Raw genomic sequence first — 18,849 nt, 5'->3', positions numbered from 1 at the left:
TAGATATTGTAGGAAGGCAACTCGGAGGCTGGCAAAGAGGGGTCCTTGAGCATTTGACAGATGTGTAAACCACTGAAAAGCTAGGAAGGACTCTTGCAGTGACGTAGGGGGCTGTTAGGAAGGGGTAAGTCGCTCGGCCATGATCCGCAGAAGGCGATGACTGGAGTGGGTGAGCCTGAGTAGCTCTTGGTACAATGCAATTTGCAGGTCATTGTTCCCCTGCCCACCTGGAACGCACGAAGCCGGGAGCCTGTGACTGACAATGTGGAGAAGTTTGCTATTGAGACGGAGCTCATTTACAAGTATTCCCCTTTCAAATCAGAACAGGAAGTGATGGAGCAGTTTAATAAGATCCGTTGTGAGAAAGGTACGTATGGACGGTGCTGGTCATGGGCAAGGTATTTGGGGTTTGGCTGGGATTCACCTGATCAGCTTGTTGCTTGCTCAGGCACCCTGGTGATCATCTTTAACCTCAAACTAATGGATAATGGAGAGCCAGAGCTGGATGTGACTTCTGACTCCCGAGACATTCAGATGGCAGAAACACCCCCAGAGGGAACGTAAGTGTGACGGGTGTTACAGGCCCTTGGGCTCTGATCAAATTATGTGTGGGGTTTGGCTATATACTGTGTGCATGTGTTTTTTAAAAGCTTCTGTTTCTGTGGTGAATTGGAGAATTATAAGATCTTTAGTTTGTTCTTTAGCAGTTTGGAGGTCATGTGTGTAAATGGCCTGCAGACATTATGGTTGTGCGTTTGGTGTGAATGCCTGCATTGGCTTGTCTCAGCTTAGTCAAAGCAGCAAAGTCAATGCCCTTCTTCAGGTGCCTTAAAACAAAGGAGCCCTAAGCTAATAGGGTCAATTTTCTACACTCATCAAAAGATGTTTGCATCAAAATGACAGCTGGTTGTGAGTCTGTGCTGCTCTCAAACCAATGTTGAGTTTTGTGATTAAATGAACCCTGGCAAAATGCGAGGCGCAGCGCAGGTCAGCCTCCACGAGCAAATGGTGTGGGTGGGTGCAGGTGGGGTGTATCACCACGTCTTTCTGGGAGCAGGGGCAGCTCCTGGACTTCCCTGCAGAAGGATGCAGAAGGAAGAAGGATGTGCTCAGAGGACAGCTGGAGGAGCCGAGGGCCCTGTTCAGGGAGAGCTGAGTGCTGAGTTGTTCACTTGGAGCCTGAAAAGGAAAAACTGAGCTGAACTGAGCCAAATGCTTGATTAAATCCCAGAGCTCTATGGGCACACCTAGCAAGCTTTACCTTTTTTATGAGATTACACACTTCTTCCCTGAAGTGCTTGAATTTCCCATAGAAATACAGTTTCAAACACTGTAAACCTAGCTATTTCTGTATGTATTAGCTTGACGTTATTGAATACACACGTGCAGCAAACTCCTTGGGGACCCCCAGGGATCTAATATGCTTCTCAGTTTCTTTAATGCCTACTGGTGAGCTTTCATGATTACCACTGATCACTGGAAGGAGCTTCTTCCTCCTGACCTGGTGATACCATTTCTGTGCGTGATCAGTGCAGTTTCTGTCGGAGCATACTCCTGAGTAACTGAAGGGTAAGAGAATGCACTAGCAAGTGGGGCACACACTTAATGTTAAATGGTCCAGTTCATAGGTTTGACCTTTATTATCCAGTTATTCAAAACATCCTTTTCAAGCTATAATAATATGTGCATCAGTGTTTTGTAACAGTATTTAAAATGTACAGCTCAATAGAAAATCTCTGTAGAAGACATAGGTAGAAAAAATTTAAAAGAAAAGCCTCACTTAGTGTAGCTGCATAGTAATTAAAATAGAAAGGCCTTTTCTTTTATTACCTAGCTTTCTTGCTGAAGGTTGTCTCTGGCATGTTTTGAAGTAGATGCCTATGAGCTGAGATGGTAACAGTTACAGTTGCATGAGGTGTGAATCCTGCCAGAGGTGTGAATCCTGCCATAGGTGCTTAAAATACATCAGGGATAGTGCAGAACAGCGTGAGGAGATGCTGCTTCTGTTGGTCACTTGGCTCCTGGGTAGCAGTTTATTGGGAAATGAGACTCTTAGAAGTTTTGTCCATGGAGAAACTTGTTCATTTGGTTTGGATAGAGGAGGAGGGTCTGTGACAGTAGTATGTCATGGCTCTTCTTAGTTGGAGGGGAATGAAGGGGAAAAAACTGTGAAGGAAAGAGGAAGCAGAATGCAGACTGAAAGAGACTCCAAGATGAGCACTCTGACTAAAGAGACACTGATTACTCAGGAGGTGAATCGATGGAGTCGTCTTTGGGCTACATGGGCCAGACTGGGAGAATGTCTGCTAGTAGTCCTACAAGGAAATGCTGAACAAAATGCTTGGTCTCTGTAAGCATCCCTCTCTTGCAGAAAGCCGGAGCGCCGCTCCTTCCGTGCCTATGCTGCTGTGCTTTATATTGATCCCAGAATGAGGATCTTCATTAATGGACACAAAGTACAAACCAAACGACTTTCATGCTGCCTGTACAAGCCAAGGTAAGTGTTGGACCCAAAGTCTGTAGATGTGTGGGACCTTTTGGAGTTCCCTTACAGAAAAGGTTTAGCATTTTGCTCTCCAGGTGTATCCTGCATAATTCCATGTTAAAGCCACAGAAACAGATTGTAAGAGAATGGGATGTAGTATTGACATCATGGAAAAAGAGGTAGATAGTGGAAAATCTAATGCCTTTGAAAATTGCATGACAAATTTGTGCAATTTGGCTCCCTTTCAGAGCAAAGAAATGAAGATTCTGGTTGTTCAAAATGCCATATCCATACAAAACTGTTGGGTAACTTTAAGTAGGACAAGGAAATACCTATGGTGGGTGTTAGAATTATTACTGAAAAGAAACGAGACTAAGCACTTTGAAACAGTTGCTTTGAAAATTAACTTTTATATGTAGCTGACCTAGGTTTGAATGGAATTGGGAAATATCTTTCCCTGTCTTCCTTTTAAATTCCCTTAAAAAATTTGAAGCTGAGCTGAGGTGTGCTGCCAGTTGGCTTAACAGGGACTGGAAAAGGTTGTAAGGATGGGAGGGGAAAGGAAAACATGTATTTAAGTCTTCTTGAGGCAGTAGTGTTCTTCTGTCCCTGGAGCACATAGGCTGCATTCTAGATACCTTAACAGGATTTGTCTTAATAAAATAGTAGTAATTTTATAGAGTATTTGTGGATTGTTTTAATACAGCATTTTGGATTGCAGTAATGTTTCAATAGTATGGGCCTGCTATCAGCCCGCTGGGTACTTTTACTAACTGCAATCCTATGTCATGCCACTGGTTGCTGCCCTAAGAGCCTGGCCAGTTTTCAACTTACAGCATGGTCTGTCTGTCAAGCTCGTACTTCCTCAGCTTCTTAAATGAAAACGTGTGAAATGGTATCAGAAACTTGACTGAAGTCAAGGGAGATTACATCCACTGCTCTCCCCTTGTTGACCAAGCCAGTAATTTCATTGTAGAAGGCAGTCAGTAGGTGCAGCTCCACTTGCCACTATAAATCCTGATTTGTTGGGTAGAGAATCTCTGAATTTCTGACTGCGTTTTACCTACATGTGAGTGCCATGTGCTGCTTCCTCTTGTGCCGCAGTCCAACAAAAGTACTATGGAGAGAAAGCAGAGGAGGAGGGCACAGGTTTTTATCTCATCAGAGACCAGCTTCTTGCAAGACTCAAAGACAGGATGCCATCGCTATGGGATAGTGCTAGCATTGTCATGATAATATAACATGGACCAGGTCACCCCAGATGTTCATCTGCCTCCATATCTTCTTTTTCGAGTGGTCAGTAGTCGATGACTGGGGAGGGATATGAGAATTTTGTTCTATACCATAGGACTGTGTTCTGTTCAAAAGAGACTGTGTTTTTAGACAATTTAGACAGCAGCTCTTCTGGGTCCCTATCGCCAATTCTGTATCTGCTTTTCATTTTTTGGGGGGAATAGTTGCAGCTGTAGAAGGGGAAATTCACATTGTAACTGCTCAGCAATGGTAATTCGTGACCAAGGAATGATCTAGCATGGAGGGCAAGAAGGCCCAACCACAGAACGAGTTACACTGGCTGATGAGGTAAGAAATGCTGCGGTATTGTCTCGTAACAGTAGTGTAATACCAAGTGCTCAGGGGCCAATTGTGGTAAACAGTGGTGCTGGGGGATGAACCCAACAGTGGGCTCAGGTGCCCCATGCTGACACTGATGGGATCAGTGCTGGTGCAGGTGTATCTAACAAATCTGCTTGTGCCGCATCTTTGCAGACTCCTTGTAGATCTGCTTATTATGGTAGGCCAATAAAAATTCCCCAACGCTGTAAAGACATTTACATTTAAAATCCCCACTCCTGCAGCAGGGTAGTAAAGACTGTGCAAACCAGGCCTTCCTGTAGAGCACAGTGTAGATCTTGGACTTGGGGCAATTATTGTAGCCTTACTGGGTCTTTCTGGAGAGTGTCCAGACTGCTTACTTCTGGTCTCAGGCTCCTGAAGTCAGGTTTGGGCTCCAGAAGCTGCGTGGCCATCAGGACAAGCCATCGAAGCCTTCACCGTGGGTTCTGAGAGCCAGCACAGCCCTTGGGGTAGGTGCCCACACTGTGCCCTGGACAGGTTGTGGAAACTCGATCTTTTACCTTCAGACACTTGACCAGAGCTTAGTCTGCCCTGGGTCGCTCTTTCCTGAGGGAAAGCCAGCAAATCGGTCCATTCTGAGAGTGGAGTTACTCTGCTTTTACAGCTATAGGTGATTCTTTTTTTTCCCCCTCCCTGAACCTGCTGAAAAGGGTTGTTTATGCCCGGGATTTTCCCTTTAGAGTTGGAGCCAGAGCTCACGCATCCCCATTTAGCTACTGGGCTTTGAGTGCTCTGCAGGTTAATGCTACTCCCCTGCACAGACTCTGATTTGTATGGGTGCACATGGAGGAAGTGTACTGCCATTAAGGTGTTCCTTTAGAGGACAGTTGATGTGGCAGCGATGCTCAGCTCTTTAGCATAGCTGTTTTTTTCAGAGCCTCAGTAGCCTAGGCCAGGTAACTGTTGAACTTTCCTGGTCCAGCAAAGGGATGGGTAACAGGCAGTGAAGGTTCTCCTGTCTTACAGCCCAAGTAGATGGTGTGCTGTGTGTGGTACGTACTTAAGGGCTCTTTGCCAGTCTTTGGGGAAGCATCATGATGCCTGAGCCTAAACAGGTGTTAATTTTATTCATATCCTCCTGATAAAGGCCAGTGAACTACTGTAAGGGAATGCCATTCATCTGTCAGTATGGAGACACCTCTGTCCGTCCATATTGTTGGTTTTATAAGAACGTTTGTAATAAATCAGCCTGGCATGCAAAGGGTAGGTCATTACCTGATGGTGAGCTGACAAATGACTCCTGATTGCAGTCTCTTTACATAATTCTTGGTGAACTTTGGGCCAGATGTCTTTCTGTTTGAAGTGATGCTTTCATGCCTTATGTTGGACATTGGTAGGTACAGCCATTGGCTTGTCCGTCAGCCCTTTGCTTTCATGATCTGCTTGGGAGGATTGCCTTCAGGAGGTGGTGGCTCCCCTCCTACAGTAGGGCTGTAAGTAAGATTGCCTTCATCTCCGAAGGAAAAGCTTGTACAGTGGCTTGTCTGCAGGTTGATGTGCTGCTGTTAGAGAACAAAGAATGGAAATCCATTGTGGGCTTTAGGGTATTTAAGTGCCTTTACTGAAAATTTAGGTTTTGCAGCCGTTGCACTGTTCTTCGTCAGGAATAACAGCTTGTCTCCTGATCAGGGCACTTGTTTTCCTTTGATCATCTGCCCTTTCTGGAAGCTGTGTTTCTGTGGGTAGAGGCTTCTCCGTACCTTTCTGGAGCCTTTAACGTCCGGTGGCAGGGGCAGGCTGGTTTTGTGCAGATCTTTCACTAGTGTTTGCAGGTGTGATACTGCAGTACCAGCCTCCCTGGGAATGGCTTGTGTCTCCTGAAGGATTGCTTCCATCTCTTCCCTCCCGCAGTAACTGTTTGGGCTTGTTTAGCAGTGTGGGCTGTGCAGGCAGAAGTAGCCAGGCCATGTGCAAGGGTATCCCTTCATGAGGGCACTCCAAGGCAGTCATAACGAACGTCTTGAAGCTGGGAGAGTGTGTTCTACTATTGCGTCCTGCAGACTTCTGGTCTGTCCAACCTGTTTCCATATGTCCTTGCTAGATATGCTGTTCCAGACCACTTGAATAGGGGCTTTCCTGGCTATGACTAAAGTCATTTGGTGTTGGAAAAGAAAGTGAAACAGGAGGGTGGGCACACTGATTGCTCACAATGCCTATCTGGGACACCCTGCAATTGCTCACACTGCACCCTGTTGCAAAGGGGGTGCTGTCCATAAGGTCTCCTTCAGGTACCGCCCTGCCTCAGGATCTGGGCATGTTGAGATAATTCAGCTTCACCCTGCTTCTCTCTCTTCCCCCCCCCCCCACCCCCCAGAAAGTCAGGCGGGATGTGGATGAGCTAATTTAATTATGCCAACATGTTGAAAGCTGTCTGGTTTTCAGAATGTGTTCCTTGTCGGCCCCAGGTAGCTTTAATCGCCCGTAAGTAGATTTGAGGAGATGGCGCCACCAAAAACCTGACTCTGCATCTCCTAACATGGTTGTTGGGAGATTTCTGGAAGAGTTAGCACCTGCCTGCTTTTCCCCCAGTGAAGAGATCCTTATGAATAGCAGAAAATGAGTTTAGTAAATGCAGAAATGTATTTAACTGGACTGTGCTTGTGGTGTGAATTTTCTGGATTTGGGAACAAGGGATTTCTGTTGGTGAGACTGTTTCTGACATCAGTATCGACATTCATGTGTGCTCACCCACAGAAACATACCTAAATGACATTTTTCATCTGTGCAAGGTGATTTCTCATGGATCCTGATAGATTATCTGCCATTTGGGGGGATCTTGTCACTCACTGGGATCTAAATGTGGTTCCTCCTACATTAATGAGCTGGTCAATCAAACCTTATGTCTTTATGTGTTTCCGCCTCTCTCTGTAAAAGCAGCATTTCTAGTGGCTTTTGCTTTGGGCTAAATGCTGGAGAGGTTTATTTTTTCATAAAAAGTTATTTGGGATGGGATTTTCCTCTCGATACATCCAAAACCTTGTGTTTTAAGGTGCTTTGAGCTCCTGCAGGCTCTGATCATCCTTCTTGGTGTCATCTCCTCTTCCCCAGTTACATGCCTCTGCACAGAGGTGATGCATACTCACGAGCTTCTGCCTGTTACACATGCCTGCCTCTTTTACTCTGCAGTAGTCAGTCAGATTGTGATCTGTGTTTGGCATGTTACGATATAGGGAGGGTGAAACAAGCCACTGCAACTCAAGCACAAATTACAAGGTTGTGAGTCAGATGTGTAGCATACAGACATGGCCTGAAACTTTAGAGCTGAAACTTGAAGCTCCATTCAGAGAGTTGCTCTGCCACTTAGAGGCTTTCAGCTAGCCCTGCATGGAGATGAGCATTGTCAGACTGCACCTGTGGACAGCTGTTTGCAGGAGAAAGGAAGGGTTATTGATCTATAATGGGAGGTTTTTGAGAAGCTTTCCATATATATTCACTCCTCCTTTCTGCTTCTGAAGAAGTTATTCCTCTAAACCTTGGGATTTCCTCCAAGAATATGGATATATTTCTCCCACACCAGCTAATGCAGAAGGTGGTATTGTGGTTGCAGCTACTACTAAAGCATCTCTGACTTAAAAAGTTTTTGCCTAACTGCATCCAAAAATGCCCAGTTCCTGATACGTAAACCTCCTTCTCCATTTATTGAATCTATTGAGAAGAGTAGGGTAGCATGTGGAGACCTTATTCTCTTACACAGTGATGAAATCTTGGTTTGACCTTACTGCTGAGTTTGCTGATTAATAAGTTTTGATCATCACAGGATGTACAAATACACTTCAAACCGTTTCAAGACCCGTGCAGAGCAAGAGGTGAAGAAAGCAGAGCACATGGCAAGGATAGGTGAGTCTTCGGGGTATGCATGCATCCTGATTTTGCTGTAGTGAAGAAAGGACTGAAAGAGGCTGCCTTGCTGGATATGACCTGAAATTCCTTGCTTCTGTCATCATTATGGTTGCTCAGGAAATTAGCTATTACAGTGACTACAGATGACCCAGACTTACTTCCATGCAATGGAAGGAACGTACATTGTTCCCTAAGACCACTTCCTCTGGGGAATACATGTACAGAATAATCCTTGGAGTCACAGATGTCTGCCCTTGCTCCATCTGAAGCCTGGCTAAGCTGCCGCCCTGTTACCCCGCAGTTCTGCTCTCACCTTTTGCATATCATTAGCTTTTGGTTCTGTTCTCCTCCTGCTCCTTCCCTGTTGAGGCAGTTGTTAAAAAAATAGATTTTTATTCTGTCACTCGATGTAAAGTGATTGATGTGTACAAGGTGTACAAGGGAGTCCTGGTTTGTTTCTTGGTTTTTTTTCCCCTTCAAGACATACCTTTTGTCCATCTAGTCTTCCCTTCCTATTAAGTGCTGTAGTCCTCAGGAGAAACCCAATTTGACATTATTGGATATTCAGCATATAGAAATTGCGTAAGCATATAAATATAGCATATAACTTCATTAAATTTGCACAAATTTAACGTACAAAGCGGTCTCCCTAACCTCTGATGGGGAAATGCTGTAGTAAAGGAGGAATCTTGGAAGTTGTAAGACATGTTGACCTATGTCTTCTGGTAGGTTTCATAAATCAACTTCATAAATCAGTCAGAGGCATGTGTCCTCTCTCCCTGTGTAAGAGGTGCTCTAGGCACATGTGCCTGTGTGTGCAGGTCAGATACGCAAGTGGTGGTGCCACATTCAGCCTGTGCAGAGTCGTTAAGTGCAGTGTGTTTTTGACCCTGCCCAAAGCAAAGCAGCAAAAGGCAATTGCGTAAATTGCTATGTTCCCTGTTCCTCCTTTATGAAGCAAAACCTAACAAGATAGACTTGAAACTATGACGTTTAAGCAGATTGTATCCTGTGCCTCAATCCTCAGAGATTTATTTTTTAGATTGAGTCCTATAGCCAAAGCAGGTGTTCAGCACACACTTGCATTGCCTTCAAGAAGGTGCAAATAGCATGATTTAGAAGCTTCTTTCTTGCAGCAGTCCATGAGGCCTTCATGATGTTTAAGAGGTGAGCTTTAGTGTCTTGACACTGAAGAATACTGCCATTTGGTGTCCCAGTGCTAAGAACAGATACCATTGGGATGGAAACATAAACTCATTTTCATCACCAAAGCTAGCCCACTGCCTCTGGTGGTGAAGAAGGTGCTGAGCAAAGGGTGGTGGTGAAGCATGGTGGTGAAAACTCACGGCAGACCTCAGACTGCTTTCTGCAAGATTTGATCACATGAAGCCTCCAGGACTAAAACATTCTTGTAGCATTAACCTCGGCTTCAGTGGCACAGATCTCATTTCTTTGCTTCTAGGAAAATGAATTTAATCTGTAACAACCAAGTTATCTTGTTCTGCTGTTGATGGAAAGGATTAATTTCTGGTCATCTTCAGCATACTTTTTCTCTTGAGGATGCACACCGCTCTTAGGGGGGATCTTCACCAGGGAATAGTTCTCTTTCAAAACCAGGGGTGCGTTGTGAGAGATGGTGGGTCTCAGCTGAGCTAACTGCAGTTCCAGTATGCCGTGGCTGCCTGCCAGGGATGTGTTGGAATCCATCATACTGTAGAACCCTACTGAGGGCTTGATGAGTCTCTGGAAGTAGCTTATGAGCTTGTTGGACCAAAACTTACGATAACCGAAAAATAGCTGTAGGGGGGGAAGGGAAAAAAAAACCCAACAACAAAAAAACAAACCAAAAAACCACATATGGGCATCTATGACCATTGGTGACATGGCTTTGGCATATCCAAAAGGAGCCATGGCTCAGGAGTGAAGACATACATATATTTAAGATGAGGAGAAGCCACTCTTTGTTCCCTGGGAGCTGACTTCCTGCCTCATGTGATAAACTGTAGCATCCAGATCCCTAAGTGAGTGGATGGACCCAAGAAAAAAGTACCATTCCTGGGCAAGGTAGCTGTCAAAGACCATCAGCTGCTTTCTGTGTATTTCTGAACCAAGACTGAATACTGCACTGAGGCATCTCAGTGTTACCATTGCCTAGTTTCAAGAAGTCCTCTTACAAAGTCTGAAAAGCAAACAAACAGAAAAGGTGAGGAGTTACATGGGTGTCCAATAGTGAAAGTCATTAACAGCTGTGTTCTGCACTGGATATTACTCTGGAGTATTTTAGTGTGTCCAGTGACTTGCTTGGCAGTATGATGGGTATGCCATGCCTGTTGTCCCCTGGGAGGACGTGAATGTGGATCCTAGCTGCTGTGTGCTCGTCGTCCCAGTTAGGGTATGCGTTTTTACCCATTAGGGCCTCAACCCTCAGACTCGTAACTGAATCGTTCCCTGTCAGCCATGCCTTCTCAGTTGTCATGGCGTTAGTGGAGCAGGTTTGACCTGTGCCCTTATGGGTCACCACTGTGTTCTTCCCTCTAGACACAGTTACATTTACCCCACCAGCTTTTACCGTACAAGCTTTGATTTAAATGGACCAAGCGTTTTAAGCAGTCTCCAAACTCCTGTGTTTTCACGTTTAGCCGAACTGTCTCTTGATGATGAAATCGGTTGCACAGTGCAGTTCTTCTGTGACTTGCTTGGTAAGCTGCTGTGAACCTCAGAGCAGCTTACCTTCTGTGAGAATTAGTGGAACAAAACTCAAAGGTAACACTGCAAAGAAAGGAAAGGTGATTTTTATTGTAATGGTCTAAATAAGTTGATTCTGCCCATTTGCATTCCCATACCTCCACACACCAAAACCATGCATTTCCGCAAGTAATGCTGACCATGGCATGGAGGACAGTGGATACTGGTTATCAAACACTGGCTACAGCGTCTGGATTCCTTTTGGCTGGCAACTGAGTGCTGCTTTTTGGAGAGGTGCTTGGTAATCTCTAGAAGCCAATTGCTATCCTGTCATCTTCTTGCTTACCTCATCCTCCGTAAATCTTGGGCAAGGTCACTCCTCCACTGTTGTGTTTCCTTGTTTTGGGTGTCTCACAGCCACAGTTTGTCTCTTTGTTGGGAGAGCGGGGAGGGAGATGGCTTGTAGGGTGTGCTGCAACTGTGCTGCTGCCCTCCTGCTATGGGGGTGCAGGCCTGCGGCTTGCCTTGGTGTAAGCCACACCACCCCTCAGCACGTACCGGCTGTATTTCCAAATCGTGTCTGTGCCTGTCAGCACATGCCACTCTTTTAACCTGTGCTTTATCATTTCTTCTAGTCATCTTGCACGTAAACATTTCCATTCATACTTTATTTATACCAGTCTATTTCTGTTAGAAATCTCTACAGTTCATGAAGGCTGTGGTGTCCCTGCATCCTCTTTCAGAAATTTCTGTGCTCGGAAGCAAGCACAGGGAGCATTGCAGCAAGGTCAGTGCTGCATTCACAGCACACATGCCCAAGTTGGATGCTTGCAGGTGGCAGCTGCAGCTCTGACTTTCCCTGCCCAAGCAGGGCATTACTTGCCAGTCCATGTTTACCCCTGTGGACCTCATAGCCTGTGGGATGGAGGAAGATTACTCACTCAACTAGTTCTTGTACAGCTGTGTGCAGAACAGGCTTCGGACCTGAAAGTGAACATAAGAAGGTTGTAGCCAATGTGCTTTTGGGTGGAGAGCGTGCAGATGCAAGGTACATGGTGCTAATTTACCAAAGCACCTTGTGTCTCAATTTTAGGAAGGTATCCCCTTTCTGAAAATGAAATTTATTGAATGTATCTTAAGCAATACGAGGGTGATGTGTACCTATTGCCAGGCAGTCTTGTTGGTAGTCTGGGAGAAAAATGAAAAGGGGAGTTTCTTGTAAGTGGTAAACTGTGTGTGTGCAAAGATCAGGCATAGTGGTAGGTTTTCAGAACACTGTGTCCTATTTTGTGTGTAGCACAGATTTGTCTTTTTCCAGACAAAATTTAGCAATTATCAAAGATAAAAGCACTTCTGAGAGTAGTCCTTTCCCTTCATCTCTGCAAGAAAATTACCTCTTTGTAACTCCTTTTCAAGCCTGGACTCAGTCTTTGTTTTGTGAGAGCCTTTCTCTGCCTTCACGCTTCTGGACAGAGCAGGCAGGGCCACTTGCATCCTTACTCTTTCCAGTTCCTCCCTAACTTCCTCATGGATCCTTCCTTTAAACATGCTTTTGCAGAATTTAGCCCTGCTATTATGACAGTGTTGATTGTGACCTCTGAGCAAGTTTAAGATGGCATGTCGGTGATGCCCTCTCATATGTAAGGTTTTATTTTGTACCTTTTTGTGTTACCTTTGTACCCTTGTACATGTCAGTCCAGCAAAGGCTTTCTGGAAATTGGTCTTCTCAGGTGAATGCCTTATGGTACGCTGTCTGTACTGAATGGTTGACATCATCCTTTTCCCTGTGTGTTTCAGCGGAGGAGAAGGCTCGTGAGGCAGAGAGTAAAGCCCGTGCCCTTGAGCTGCGCCTAGGAGGGGATCTCACGCGGGAGTCCAGGGTGAGCCTTGTGCTTTGGCAGCATGTCACTTTTTAGGCACTGAAGGATGGTTCAGGGCACTGGCTTTGGAGCAGCACTGGCTGGTCAGCACTTAGTGGTAGCACCTGGTGTGTAGGTTAAGCAGCTGGCGACTTCAATCGGCAGTGAGTTGCCAGCAGGGTTCAGGCAGTTCTGTGGTCTCATCACCACTGGATGTGCTGCAACATCTACATGTGGTTTCCAGACCAAGTGGGAAGCGTGCTAATGTTCCCCTGCCCACAACCTCCAATATATCCTGAGTAGGAAGGTAACCCCCAGTGCCCAGGCGCCTTGTTTGATGTCAGCCTCTGCAGAAGAGGCCAGAGGAATGTGAGGTATTTGAACAGAAGTAAAATTGGGTGCTTTTTGGCTTTTCCCCCTCCCTGCCTGCACAGCTGGCTCCGAAGCATTTGGGCAGGGGCTTTTGGAGAGAGGATGTTTGCTTCCTCCTAGTGGGGCTGTGGCTCTTGAGGGGGTCAAAGCTGAGACCCAGCTTGCTGCTGGCTGGAAAGAGGGCTTGCAGGGAGGCCAGGTGGATCAGAAAGTGACACCAGCTTAAAATCACTGTACTTCCTATTGGCATCTAATGGAAAGTATCCAAATACCCTGGCTGTTTCCCTGTGCCTCCATTAGCCTCTGGTTTCAGTTACCTTAGACATTTAGTTACATTTAGACATTTTCTTCCAAGCAGCTGTGTAGCTGCTTAAACAACCGAGCAGCAAGCGCCTCCCTAAATGTAAAGGCATGCTGATTGTCACCCTCCACCATTTGTGAATTATTTACATTTAAAACATTTCTGAGATCTTCTTGAAGGGGGAAAAAATCATATAAGTGAGTTAATTTCATTACTTTCACAGCAGCAGTTTTACTGTGCGATGCCTGTTTGCAGGTGACGCTACGTCAAGTCCAAAACTCTGCAATAACTATGCGCCGGGAGGCTGATGTCAAGAAAAGGATCAAGGATGCAAAGCAGCGGTGAGTGCAAGGTGCTTCAAAGCTCTGATTTTCCCAGACTGTTCGCTCCACATGCTCAGATTTCTCTCCTACTTTGCTTGTGTGGTGGAGGGAGCAGTTCAGCTCAAAGGTTAAATATCTGTGGGCATCCCATATGACCTGGCTGTTAAACCAAAGGGATTGAGTTTGCTATTCTGGTTCCTTCTGCTATTCCCCTCTTATTTGTTGAATGACATCGTTGGATTTGGCTTGTTTTCTGTAGATGTTTACCTGGTTTTCACATCAGCTTTTTTCACTCTTTTGCTTTTTCATCTGCAGGTAAGATTCAGGGAGGCAAACAAATGTTAGCAAGTTACACTGAAATGGCTTTTAGAGTTGTAGAGATGTTTTCTAAAAACTTGCTGAGTTCTGTTATAGTCAGTGCTGTGAAATCCCAAGACATTGTTCTAACTTAGCTCTGGTTGCAATTAACTTCACTATTGATGTATTCACAGGAATATTTCACTCTTTGTATACAGTTTTTTTTGCAAATTTGTCATATGCATTTCACAAATGAAGTCATAACCAGAAACAAATGTTCTTAAAACAAATGCTGAGTCTGAGAAAGTTAGGGATTTGTATATACCAAGTCTCCGTTCCCACCTAGTTGTTTTGCATGCTAGTTTACATAGCTTCTTAGGTCAGAACTATCCCAGACTTATTGCCAGAGATAATCTAATGCATTTTAAGATGCTAAAAATAAATAAATACAGCTTTAATTTAAAAGTGATATAAATAATTTAAAAGTGATTTAAAAGTAATAAAAAGCTGTGATCTGAAAAATGCAGAAACTCTTGGGAGAAGCTGTTTTCTTCAGCTTTCTTGTACTTTTCCATGTACAGCTTGTCTTTTAATTCTTGTTTTTGATGACATTAGTGCACAAAGTAAAATTTCGTGATTGGTCTTCTGGCCTTCCTGACAATGGGCAAAATACTTTTTCCTTTTAAAAAACTGAACAACAAAGAACTTGGACAATACAAGTTTGTTTGAAAATAGCTTCTCTATGCCCTTTATTGACTAGTCAGAAATGAGAGATTCCAAGTTTTCTTCAGTTCTTTCTTTTTAAATCTAAGAAGGTTTGTAGGCCACAAAATGTAAACCAGCTGGTTTGGAAGAATACCCCAGTTGTAGATATGTCAAGAGGTTATCTCTAGTCAGGTTTCAAATATGTGATGATGAGGAAAATAGATGTATGTGACAGCTAACCAACAGCAGAGGAAAAGGCCTTTTGTCTGTATTTCTGTACAGACTCAGCCATGTGTGCTCCCAGGCGAGAGCTGCCCGGTGCTCAGCCAGCTCTGGGCAGGCATATGACTTTCCCTGTTTCTCTGCATTTGTTACTGGTGATCTGAGACAGTTCAGAGGGTCAGGCTTTTCCATAATCTTGTACTTTATCCAGAAAAGAGAAGAAATTCCTGAAAAATGTGTGTAATAGGAAACCTTCTGTACGAAACAATTTCTGTAGCCTCTCAGAAAACTCTTGAGTTTTAGAGAATGTCCTAGGACAGTTTTCTGCTGTTTCTCTGGTGCTGGGTGCATCAATGAAAGAAACGCTTTCTGGTTTCCAAAGTCTGTGTAAGGTCAGGTTATAAATCCAGTGGATAGGACAGATACTAAAGTCCTAGTAATAAAATCCTGGGCTTTTGGCCAACTACTTAATTTTCCATGGTTTGGATGATAATTTGACTTCCTGTCCTCTCTGATAAAAATTAGGAGATTCCCTTCCTATTTTGTAGGTTAGTGCATGTTGTTACTTTAAATTTAAGGCTTTACATCCTTTTCCAGAAGTTAGAAAAAGAAAATTAATCCCTGAGATGGGTGTTTTGCCATACCTACTCATGCTCTCAAATCACAGTTGTTCACCTGGATGAGCTGAGACCAAAAGGGTAACATTCTAGCCCAGCTTCTGTATTGGCAGTGTTCAAAACACCTCTTGGCAAAGGTTTAGGTTTAAAATTACTGAAATTTGCTATTCCAGGTGTTTTCCTAGTAACTTGTTTTAGAGTCATCTGTTTTAAAGGAAGGTGTGTTAACATGGTACCTGTACATCTGTGTGGGGAAGAGGATCGCTTTAAACAGAAAATGAACATGAAAATAATCTATTTCAGGGATTTATTTTGAGATGCTTGAACATTAAGACAGACTTACATCTTATATCTGCAGATTATTATTGTGCAGTGGTCATGCATGCACAGCTCAGGTTCTTTTAATATCTGATATTAGTAGACAGTCAACGGATAATTTTAAAAAATTCCACTATCTTCAACTAATCACGTAAGGAGAAGTCAAATTTCTAATTGGGATAAAGCACATAAGTGCTAAGAATTTGATACAGGGTGAAAAATAAAGGAGGTCAAAAATGAGAGGGGTGTGTAGGACAGTGTTACAGACTATGCCTTGCAGTAGTTAAAAGTTTGGACCTCACGTTTGATGATACTTTCAGCCTGAAACTGAGGATTCTCATGAAAAATTCTCAGCATAGATTTCATGGAACCTGTGGAACCTCCTTAAATTAAAGAGCAATGTCTGTTAAAGAGCAATAGTTCTGTTTGTGAGACACGGGGATTTTGTTTGGTTTATAACGCAAGGAGATCTAAATCTCTTGAGGCTTTCTGCATCGCAGGAGATACAATTCCTGATAATCAAAGATTCAGATTCAGAAATCCATATGTGCTCACAAATATACTTGAGGCCAACTTTTGTTGAAGTCATCTGCTGCATAGATAAAGTAGAAATCATGCAAATTGCTATCCTGTCATTTCCAGAAAAAAAGCTCTGCTTGGGCTGTGTGTTGTTCCAGCTTTCAAACTTAGAGCAATAGCATTATAAAACTTGTAACTATGAGAACTTTCCCAGTATCTGAATATCAAGACTGTAGTTTTGTATCAAAATCTTAATTTCCATGCTTTGTCTAGCATAGAGATCTACATCTGGAAAATACAAACCAAAATGACATTGGAGAGGACCAATCTGTACCTAACAGTACTTTCATAAAACTAGTTAACTAATTTTTTTGAACAGGCAGATCTGAAATAAAAAACAGAATCCATTCCTGAAGGAGAAAATATATCCAAATGAATAATTAAATTATCTGAACGGATACTGTCCAGCTTAAATTGATGCCTGTATTGCAAAGTTTTTGTATTTTGTTCATGTTTAGTTGTAAATGCACATTCAACAAATGCTTCGCATGTTTTAGAAATAGCAGACTACAGGCCACGTGTTAGTAAACCCATAATGCTCAAAGGTGCTGGATTTCCATACCCTCTGTCTAATGACAGCAAATAATTAGTTTTATTTTCAACATCTCGGAGGCTCTGTTTCATTCTCTTACAGGGCACTGAAGGAACCCAAAGAACTGAATTTTATTTTTGGTGTGAATATTGAGCAGCGTGAATTGGATGGCATGTTCATTTATAACTGCAGTCGACTTATAAAGATGTATGAGAAGGTGGGCCCACAGCTGGAGGGTGGCATGTGAGTTCCTGGAGATTTTTCAGCAATCTTTTTGCTTAAGCCTGGCATGTTCCTACATATAACTTGGTACAATAACCTTGTTCTGCATTAATAATTCTTCACGAGCATGAGGCTTACTCATTTTGTCAGCCTTTCGTTTGGATTCTGACAAATAAATTATATTTAATATTGCCCAATATTTCCCTAGTTTCTTGATAGAGTTCTCTACACAGATTTTGGTCATACCTGCAGCAGTATGAGGCTTTTGTGCTCAGTGCTGGCATTTGGGGCTGATGAGCAAAAAGCAAATACAAATATTTGAGCCCACCTTACTTTTTGCATGCCTGCTTGAGTCTGATTTAGAAAGCTGATAAATTAAAACCAGTACTGCTTCAGGAATGGGTGGGTGAGTGAGTGTGTATGGAACCTGCTATTTTCAATATTGTTTCTCTGAACAACAACCTGGTAGTTTAATGATGTTTGTGACTGTGTGTCCCTCTTCCAGGGCATGTGGTGGAGTGGTAGGCGTGGTTGATGTGCCCTATTTGGTTCTGGAGCCAACCCATAATAAACAAGACTTCGCTGATGCCAAAGAGTATCGACACTTGCTGAAGGCCATGGGAGAGCATTTAGCTCAGTATTGGAAGGATGTTGCTATAGGTAATGAAGCCTCACAGTTACCAGGGGCTGGAAGGGGAAACTTTGGTGGTGGGAAGGCAGCCAAGAGTGCAGGTGGTGATTTTTGTGGTAATGGCTCTATACTGAGCAGGAGCTTGTTTGTTTTCCAGCCCAGAGAGGTATCATCAAGTTCTGGGATGAATTTGGCTATTTGTCAGCAAACTGGAACCAGCCTCCATCTAGTGAACTGCGCTACAAACGCCGGAGAGCCATGGAGATCCCTACCACGATTCAGTGCGGTGCGTCTGACCAGGCTGCGATTAGGAGGCTGGTCCTTCCTGGGGAAGCGGGGAGGGACTCCTGGCTGCAGTTGGGGAGCAGCTAAATGGATAGGAGATTTGAGATGAGTTTCGCTATTATTATCCCCTTCTAGGGCTTGTCTCCTTCTGTGAGTTGCCTTTGTCCGCACGTGATGGTACACTTAGACATCTTGGTGTAAGGTTCCTTTCCTGCACAGTTTACTCACCGTGATGTTCTTCAGGTGCCTTTACAGAACGGGGCAGGTGTGGCCAGTAGCAGTGTTGAGAGTGGGCTTAGAAATGTCATATGAACTGGAACTGGCCAAAGCCACCCATCCCAACACTAGAATAAGATCTGAAACTTCCCTGTAGGCAATGGAAAGTGGCCAAGTAATTTGTATTCTGATGCACTGGCCTCCTAATCGGTACTAGGTGTGAGCACAGAAGGGAACCATTTACAGTCGACTTTCAAATTTAATGCAAGTTCTCTTCTGTGTACCTCTAAACAGCTCTGGCTAAGCCCTTACTGGGGTAAGGGAGATTTCAACACAACCACTTGGTCTTTTAGTAGAGGGACACCAAACTCCCTCAACCTCATTTTCCCCACAGGACTTGGGGATGAGGATGTAGCAAGGAATGTGAGGCCAGTCTTGTGGAATTATTTTGTTAGGCTTTCCTGCCTTGATGGTTTTCTCAGTCCTTTCCAAGTTCCTCCCAAAGAGGAGGGGCTTTCCTGTCATTCTTGTCCTTTGCTGTTGACATCCAGAGCCTGATTTAAGAACGTTTGCATTTTCTTGGCAAAACTTGGGTTTTTTAAGCTGTTGATTTCCTGGTAGGCCAGCAATGCTCTGGAAGCCAAATCTGTCTTCCTGGTTCATCTAAAATTTATTAGATTATTATAATTTTTTTTTTTGTGGGTAAATCTCTGACTTGTTTTGTG

The 18,849-nt window shown here is 43.9% G+C and overlaps 1 protein-coding gene across 3 annotated transcripts in view; it reads left to right on the top strand.

Annotated features, from left to right (window-relative positions):
* The window catches only part of MORC2 (MORC family CW-type zinc finger 2), a 51,714-nt gene that overhangs the window by 19,587 nt on the left and 13,278 nt on the right, over positions 1-18,849 (top strand). For all 3 annotated transcript variants that reach the window (XR_012045197.1, XM_072879671.1, XM_072879672.1), the window contains 9 exons: positions 208-367; positions 449-560; positions 2,372-2,497; positions 7,878-7,957; positions 12,443-12,525; positions 13,433-13,518; positions 16,873-17,013; positions 17,498-17,652; positions 17,781-17,909. Coding sequence is in view for 2 of the 3 variants with exons in the window: in XM_072879671.1 (XP_072735772.1) it covers positions 208-367; positions 449-560; positions 2,372-2,497; positions 7,878-7,957; positions 12,443-12,525; positions 13,433-13,518; positions 16,873-17,013; positions 17,498-17,652; positions 17,781-17,909 (1,072 nt within the window). In the remaining variant the exon portion in view is untranslated. The remainder of the gene's footprint in view (positions 1-207; positions 368-448; positions 561-2,371; positions 2,498-7,877; positions 7,958-12,442; positions 12,526-13,432; positions 13,519-16,872; positions 17,014-17,497; positions 17,653-17,780; positions 17,910-18,849) is intronic.

This window comes from Ciconia boyciana, chromosome 15, assembly GCF_034638445.1.
Source record: "Ciconia boyciana chromosome 15, ASM3463844v1, whole genome shotgun sequence".
In the NCBI taxonomy this organism is placed as follows: domain Eukaryota; kingdom Metazoa; phylum Chordata; class Aves; order Ciconiiformes; family Ciconiidae; genus Ciconia; species Ciconia boyciana.
This window is presented reverse-complemented; position numbering and strand designations above follow the sequence as displayed.